At 43.0% G+C, this 8,338-nt stretch overlaps 2 protein-coding genes across 7 annotated transcripts in view; one reads left to right on the forward strand and one right to left on the reverse strand.

Annotated features, from left to right (window-relative positions):
• zbtb20 (zinc finger and BTB domain containing 20) overlaps positions 1-1,236 on the reverse strand; it is a 64,153-nt gene extending 62,917 nt beyond the window's left edge. Inside the window, exons 1-2 of the mRNA XM_062537159.1 lie at positions 1,202-1,236; positions 389-984 (exon numbers count right to left, since the gene is read on the reverse strand). The gene's annotated coding sequence lies outside the window, so the exon portion shown is untranslated. The remainder of the gene's footprint in view (positions 1-388; positions 985-1,201) is intronic.
• A 140-nt stretch (positions 1,237-1,376) lies between these two features.
• Positions 1,377-8,107, forward strand: tex55 (testis expressed 55). 6 transcript variants are annotated; one of them, XR_009939241.1, is made up of 6 exons: positions 1,393-1,777; positions 4,551-4,629; positions 5,980-6,061; positions 7,045-7,206; positions 7,330-7,392; positions 8,023-8,107. XR_009939241.1 is itself a non-coding variant. In XM_062537163.1 (5 exons), exons 3-5 carry the CDS (start codon positions 7,054-7,056, stop codon positions 8,065-8,067), a joined length of 261 nt encoding a protein of 86 aa, XP_062393147.1. In that variant the 5' UTR covers positions 1,377-1,840; positions 4,551-4,629; positions 7,045-7,053; the 3' UTR covers positions 8,068-8,107. The 6 variants fall into 6 exon arrangements, 2 of the variants coding, with proteins under 2 accessions (XP_062393147.1, XP_062393148.1); XR_009939242.1 differs by having other exon boundaries at positions 1,393-1,629; XR_009939243.1 differs by having other exon boundaries at positions 1,395-1,840; positions 4,551-4,590.
• The last annotated feature ends 231 nt before the right edge of the window (positions 8,108-8,338 follow it).

Genomic DNA, 8,338 nt, shown 5'->3' on the forward strand with positions numbered 1-8,338 from the left:
TTTCACAAGAACCAACCCTCAAAATAAAGTTTAACGCTTTTAAATTCACGAAATCTTTCGCTGAAAAGGCAAATGGGAGGAGACAACAATACGATATTATCGGATAAAAATGTAAAGTCTGTAAGCGATAGCTGACCATGTGCGTCTGTAAAATGTCGCTTGTATGTCGTGCTTTAAGCAAAGTTTCGCAAACGTGGGTTATTTCGCCCCAGCAACAAACGTGGAATTGTCCGGTAGAGCCGGAGGTATAGTGCCAAGGAAGACATAGCCTAAGACATTAAACCGAGGTTGGTGGCAGGTACGGGGCAGAAGCAGAGCCCATGCCGCTTGGGTGAACATCCACTGGGGCTGGCTGGTGAAATATTTTGGAGGCAATCTGTCGTCCTACCTGCTTGTTCGGAGTTGGGGGATTCCTTTCCCCTTTGTCGCCTCTTGCTGTCTATCTTGCGGGCCACGGCGATGTGAGGGTCCTTTCTTTTCAGCCTCTGTAGCCAGTAGCCTAGACTGTCTTTCTTTCTCTCTCCCGGGGACTGGAGGCTGTAGGCTAGTTGGTAGTTTCTCCTCTCTTCGGGTTGCGTTCCAAAAAAATAAAAAAATAAAAAAACAAAAAGACAAGGACTAGCTTATTTTGTGGCCTAATTTATTTTCTTCGCAGTTCCTTGTTCCTTGTCTTTATTTTTTAATTTTGTCAACAGCACAAATAATTTCCTCTCCGAACCCCCAATTTCTTCTGTTTGTTCACAGTAAACCCATCTTTGCCTTCTCTCTGTGTTTCAATCAAATAGGCGTGCGGTGCATCCTAACTTTCCCAACCCAAAACCCGAAAAGACCTCTCTGCCGTGCGATCTCTCCCCCTTTTCGGCGAATCGGCCGGCTCCGCCTTCTTTTTTCCACTATTGGTCCAGATGTTTTGTCAGACACGCCTTTTCTGTCGTTTGGGCATCGCAGAGTTGTGTCGTGGGAGCGCAAACTGGACTGGGTGATCTGTCAATCAAACATAGTTAGCTTTTAGCATACAATCGCCCTCTGTAACCAGGAAGTGTATAAAGGTGAGAAGAAAGAGGGTTGAGTCCACCCGCTGACACCCGAACATGTTTTTTAAGTTTCACTTTTTTAAATCAACATACCATCTCGCTATGGAGACATGTAAGATTATTGTCTAGCAACCTAAATCTTTCACTAAACCAGTACAGATGCAAACCTGTATCAAATGAAAGGGAGACACCAACAGATCTGTCACTCGCTGTCACTTCTCATTGGTTGGAGTCAACGTCTATCAACTCTCTGAGACTTATGGTTGGACGGCGATTGACCCAAACAAGTCTTTTCGCGACAGGCAGCAGGCTTGTTCGTGAGTCCCCTACTCTCTTCGTCTACGCATTTATATTTCGCTTTATTTATTTCTCATACGTCCTGAGTTGACCTCGGAATTGAAAGGAGATGCGAGGGGGGGACGAGAGATACCCAATCAGAGAAGGAAAAACGGACACCGCGTGCTTGCCAATTGGCGCTCGGCTTGCACGTTCGGACTGTGCAGCCTTGTAGTCGCGAGAGAGAGACCCTAGCTACCCCCTGCCCGTTTGCGCCGACGCCCCCCACCCCCGCCCTCTTGTGTCTAGACACTGACAGGTGTGTGTGTGTGCGTGTGTGTTCGTCTAGACGGTGGAACTGGGAAGAATAATCAGACATCCTCCTTAATACATGCATCCATCTTTAATCTCCATTATTTGGCGAATGACCGTCGTGGATATTTAAGACAGAACCTCTCTATCGCACGGTAACGGTAGACCACAAACATCGCTCCGAAAATCAAACCCGTTGTTATCCAGACAACATAAATGTAAGCTTAATTAAACAAATTTGTAATTTAAAAATACTCAACAAATTGCATTATTCTCTTTGGTTGTGAAGGCCTCTGCTACATGCTAGCTGACCAGCGACATGCTTGCAAATTAGGTAGGGTGGGGGAAGCCATTTTATTTTAATAACGCGATATCAGAAAGGTCCATTTTGGGATTCGACAAAAGTGAGTTTGATTCGGTGTCTCGGGCGTGCATTGACCCAGTTTCAATCTGCAGTTCTTATGACATTAAAAAGTAAAGCAAGATTCCATGCTAAATACTCCGTACAATCGTTTCTTTTATGATTAATTTAAAAATATACAAATATAGCATACACTCCAACACGCAAGGAGGCTTCCGGGTTGAAATTGAGAACACAGATGGACTTCTAGTGCCCCCTATTGGAACAAAAGGAACCGACAAGTTATTTCCGGTCGTCGGGTTCAGCCCAGGACACTCTTCGTCATGTTTTTGGCCTACATACGAAAATATGACCTAATTCGACCTTATAGAAGTATTCAGAACGACAAAAATCCACATTCATTGCCTAACTTAAAGTATGTTTGGTATTTTTGTGAAATAAAAACGCAAGGTTTGCTAGTCTAGCTGCACAACAAGTTTACTTTATTCAACTCAATGACCCACATGCAGACAGACGGTGCTCTGCAAAATGAACAATCTAAACTGGGTCAGTAGAGTTTTAAGCTGCCTTGTATATTAAACATGAACATTTTATAGCCCGTATCAAATTGTTCTAGGTATAAACGAGGCTGTAGTCCTAACTGGCTTTACAGAGGTAATGGGTTGGCAATCAGAAGGTTTAGCTGTACAGCCGACACTGCATCATCACGTGCATGTCCAGTATGAACAAATGTGTGTTCGTTTATGAACTGTTCGTTTATGAACTGTTTTTTCTGTGTGAACTGTGTGAGAGGTATTCATACTGAAGGTATGAAAACAAGGCTTTTGCTCGGAGGACAGCCATAGACAACGTTTGCAGCACCTTTTGCACTTTTGTCTGGAGACCCTGTCTGTGCACAAATATAAAGATGTTTTGAATCCAGACTTGGCTAAAAAAATGTTTGCCCTTTGTGTGAGACCTATTCATCTTGGACACATGAAACTCAGGCCAGTTCTGCCTATCACGGAGAGCTTTTCAAATGAATAAGTCAGCTGTCAAGAAGCAACAGCTGGCCAGGGTATTGCACTGGATTGATATTTACACTATGATGGCAAATATGTTTTATTACGCTGAAACCTGACAAATTATACTCACTTCCATTGATTATCGAATAATACTAATCTCCCATGTACATCTACAGTATAAACAGCAGAAAAGATTACCAAACATTTTTGTTTTAGATTAATCTTACACCAGTGAACTACAGTACCAGGGCTTGTTTTACCACGCTCCAACTCAGCTAGCGAAGTTGCAACCTTTAATGGCAACAACAGCAGGCCTGGACCCCAGCACAAAATCTTTCAGTGTGCGAACCACTCCAGCCTTTTCCTCTGAGATCTTTTGGTTTTAAGGCACCTGGACAAAAATAAAATCTGTCATCAAGAGCGCAGCAATACCATTCTACCCTCTGGACCCTAACACAGGCATTATTGTGGCCTACAGTTAGTAGCACACTCCCAGGCCCCAGACTCTCAAGCAAAGCGTTATTGTAGCCTCCAGCCAGCAGCACATTCAAAGGCCCCCAGACCCTAAAACAGGTGTCGTAGCCTCCAGCCATTCACAGGTGTTTTTCCTTTAGACTCTTACTCTATGCAGCCTAGAGAGAACTGCCTCTAAGCTTGTGGAATGTTGAGGTTGTATAAAGCTAAGTTGCCTGATATTTAACAGGCACTATTATGGAGTCGCAACGACGGGACTGCAACCCAGGTTGGAACGATAGTCAGTTAGAGACATAAACGCTGCTCTACCATACCTGCTTCAAGCATGTTTAGCATTGCATTCCCATAACTCTAAATAAATAATAAAGGGTTTTCAGTTTGAGTGGGAATGGTGCTGCTTTTTTAAAGGCAGTGGTAGAGTGAGTAGTGGCTGGCTTAGCATGCAGTAGCCTGAAAAGTTCCAGGGCTTCCACCCTTGTGCCCTGGCATAATGGAACTTGCTTTGGATAAAAGCGTCTGCTAAATTTATATATTTAATGTAAATGCAAAGTCACTGGTAAATGTTTCCACTACTGTGTGAATGGGGGAAGGGGAGTAGGCTACACCCCAGTGCACACAGAAGTTGGGGGCCAGTGGTAATGTAGTGGGTAAGGAACTAGGCTAGTGTGCAGTAGCCTGAGAGTTGTCGGTTCAATTCCTGCCTTGAGCAAGGCACTTAACTCCAAGTTGCTCCGGGGACAATGTAATGACAATGTAATCCCTTGTAATATTGTTGATATGTGTAAGTCACTTTGAATGAAAAAAAAGTGTCTGCTAAATGCAATGTACTGTAATATAATGGAAGTCAAGTCATTATCTTAGGCTTCCTTGAACTGTTGACCCTGTGGACATTCTCAGTGTTGCATGTCTGAGGTCAGAAGGCACTTACTCCTGTGTGGCCCAGTTAGTCAGCGCAACTCTGGGTTCGGGTCAGCAAAAATATTACATTTACCCACAGTCATAAGATTTTACCATTTCCAGATAAAAAAACATGTTTGTATCTATTTATTAATTTGTGATTATTTGTTTGTTTCCTTGTTTGTTTTCTAGGGACAGTGCACATTCATGAACGTCAACATAAATATGGATGGTAAACATGCTGGAGCTCATTTTCATCTGTAGACCCTAGGTAGGAAACATAGGAAACAGGAGATGCAAATACACATAGCCTACAAAATATATATCTATAAGGACAGAAAGAGATACACATACATGTAACCTACAAAATATACTGTATATCTACACAGGAAACAGAAGGACATACAAATATGCATAGCCTACAAAATATATCTACACAGGAAACAGAAGGAGATACAAATATGCACATCCTACAATATATACACACACAGGAAACCGAAGGAGATGCAAATACACACATAGCCTACAAAATAAAGAAAGTGTCATTACACTATCCACAAATTCTGAACAGTGACAAAACCAGCAGAACAAATAACAATGACTGAGATTGAGCCTACACAAAGCACATTCCACACAGATCCAGGGTGATATCCTTTTGAGGATTTTGATTTAATTCTGTTAGTTTGGTCTTGTATTCTAGTTATTGTTGTTTCTTCTGAGAACGTGTATGTTACTTTGTAACTTTATCTTGCTGGCTGTTAACTCTAGAATGTTGCGGTTTCCATAAACACTAGTTCTACATCTTGGAGAAGGATTACAATGTTGCTATGGTTACAACCAAAAATCCTTGATTATTAACCCCTCTGCTTCAACCAGAGAGCCAGGGTAACTAGAAAATCTTTGCTTCAACGCTCTCTCTTACAGCTGTTGGAATTAGAACTAGATGTACCGCAGAGCGGTCAAAAGTTCTACACATTTTCTTCGCAAAAATGAATAACCTTTGTCCATTTGGCTTCATCTATTTTTATGTAGCCTAGGCTAAATGAGTGTGTGCATAATGTTTTGTGTGTGTGGGGTTGTACATTTCTGCCTTTTCATTTTCAACTAGGTGGCCTATCTCAGATGTGGATATGAGATGGGTTGACATGGCCCCTTAGACCAACACGCGATAAAAAAGTTGGTCATCCAATGGTGTCAACATTGTGGGGCAACATGCCCACCAAGTTTCGAGCATGCTGGTCTTTCAGTGTCCCGGGAATCGTTGACGGAAATTCACCGAGGGGAAAAATAGGCTACATAGCTTAAAATAATAATAATAATAATAATAATAATAGGCTAAATAAAAAAATCCGACTAAACGTATAGCCTAAACGTCTGACCGGCGGTCATAATAATAGAATGGGGAGACTGATTCTTTCACTCGTGGGCCTACAGTTGCAATCATCCATATTTCGTTCCACAATTCGTGTCTTTTTTGAGTCATCAGTAGCCTAGGCCTATGGTATGGGTTATTTGTAAATTCAAATAACTTAGACCGCCTGTCCTCCATGAATAGCACGGAAGTCGGTAACATGTGGGAATGGTGACCATAGTAACCAGAATGTGTTTCCTCTCTGTCCAGCTGATCTAAACAAAACTCGGATTGGTGAGGAAACTCAGAGGGACGGATTCCTTGCTGGAGATTTGGAAAATACTATTTAATAGTAAGTCCACGCTGTAACTTGACAGAGTCAAACTTTGTTTTGTCTAGCGCTGTCCGTTTTAGTTTGGTTTGTTCACTAAAACAGCGGAAGGCTATAAGACTGATTTTTTTGTAGGCTATTATTTTTTAAGTTGGCGGGCTTAGTTTGTCGTTTAGATTTTTGCTGAAAATTGTTTTTATTCTGGGGGGAATTAGCCTACTCATTTAAGTGGGCCTATAGCCTATTTGTGCATGGTTAGGCTGGTTTATGGTTGTGGTGAGGTTGCCATAACCATACTGACTCAGTCACATTAGCCTGGCTAACACCAGACCAATTCTCAATTTTAGATTTCAGGCAAAAAGAGTTTTCTTTCTTTTTCTAATAACTCATTAGTTGTAACTGAACTAAATGTAGCCAAGTCAAGTAATTTTATACAGTGCATTTTTGTATGCAGAGAGTGCAAGCCAAAACCAAAATGTAGGCCTACAAAAAATAACTGCATAGCCTAATATATTGGACAACATAAACACAGTAGGCCTACTTTATACTATCATGCAGTGTTATTAAAACTGTAGAATGTAGTACAATGCTGCATTCCTGTATGTGAATTGCAAGGAATTCTTCAAAAACTGCCATTTTGACACTCAAAAAACAGCGGTTTTGCTTCTCAGAAAACTGTATGGGTTAGGCCAGAGCCATAGAGAGTTTTATCTACCACTCTGGGGTAGGCAGTTTCTACAAAACACACTCTCCGCCACCTGTGCAACTGTGCCACTTAACTCAAGGCCATCTCTTTATCGGCAGAGGCCTTGGCCTCCTCTATGAATGAGCTTTTTTTTTTTACCCTTCCCTATATAATAACCTCTCTCTGCTTCCGGAAATGTTGTGTTGTGTTCAAACCACAGGAATAGTCTCAGCTTTTTGTATTTGCTGGAATATTTCACGTGCCACTAACTATAGTCTGAGATTGCTCTAAGACTAAGACTGTGATTGGGTTGTGTCAGCCCTTAGCCATGTCTAACGCTGAGAAGGTTCTCATCACCGAGCCGGATGCTGTCAGCAAAGGTGATGATGCACCAACAGTCCTAATGAACGTCACATATACAGACCCCTATGAGAAGGCTGTCAGATACATGGAGAAACACAGCATATTACAGCTATTTCAGGTAAACAAACAAACAAACAAACAAACAGATGCACACACTCACACACACAGACACACACACATACTGGTATGTATCAGTAGCGAACTGGTCGATGTTTGATGGGATGTATCTCCATGGTGACAGGAGATAGCTGAGAACCTGGTGTTTGACCGACCTTCAGATCCGCTGCAGTCAATGCTAGAACAGGTACTGATGCTTTAGTTTAGAACATCTCACCAAAGCCCATGATTCCACACTACTGTCTGTTTGTCTGTCTGCCTGCCTGCCTGCCTGTCTGTCTGTCTGTCTGTCTGTCTGTCTGTCTGTCTGCCTGCCTGCCTGCCTGCCTGCCTGCCTGCCGGCCGCTCTGTCTGTCTGTCTGCCTGCCTGCCTGCCTGCCTGCCTGCCTGCCTGTCTGTCTGCCTGCCTGCCTGCCTGCCTGTCTGTCTGTCTGTCTGTCTGTCTGTCTGTTTGCCTGCCTGCCTGCCTGCCTGCCTCTCTGTCTGTCTGTCTGTCTGTCTGCCTGCCTGCCTTCCTGCCAGTCTGTCTGTCTGTCTGTCTGTCTGTCTGTCTGTCTGTCTGTCTGCCTGCCTGCCTGCCTGCCTGCCTCTCTGTCTGTCTGTCTGTCTGTCTGTCTGTCTGTCTGCCTGCCTGCCTGCCTGCCTGCCTGCCTGCCTGCCAGTCTGTCTGTCTGATGAGTGAAGGTAGAAATGTTCTAGATTTTTCAGATGCTCGTGGGTTGCTTAGTGATGTGTCAGCCTGTCGGACTGACAGAATGATATACCAACAGGCTGAGAGCTCGTCTCATTGCCCTGAACTCCGAACTCTGTTTTACAGGTGCAAAGGAAGATCAAGGATCGTGAGGAGGCGAAATCTGAATGAAAAGGTGGTTTTGAAAAATTAAAATAAATGAAAACATTAAGCCCTCCCTCATTTCGTTTTGCGCTTCTCAACTGTGGGGGGACCCTGAGAGCAAATCTTCTTAAGCGCTGCTTTAGTGTGCTGAGTCCTTCATCTGTCTGTTAGTATTATAATATCACACTTGTAATGACCCAGACATATCTAGACCTAATATTATAGTAATAATGTTGTAATGACCCCTCCCCACCCTCACCCCATAACTATTATGAAGCCTTAATTTGAAAGATGGGTA

The sequence above is a fragment of the Sardina pilchardus genome, chromosome 5 (genome assembly GCF_963854185.1).
Source record: "Sardina pilchardus chromosome 5, fSarPil1.1, whole genome shotgun sequence".
Taxonomy (NCBI): Eukaryota; Metazoa; Chordata; class Actinopteri; order Clupeiformes; family Clupeidae; genus Sardina; species Sardina pilchardus.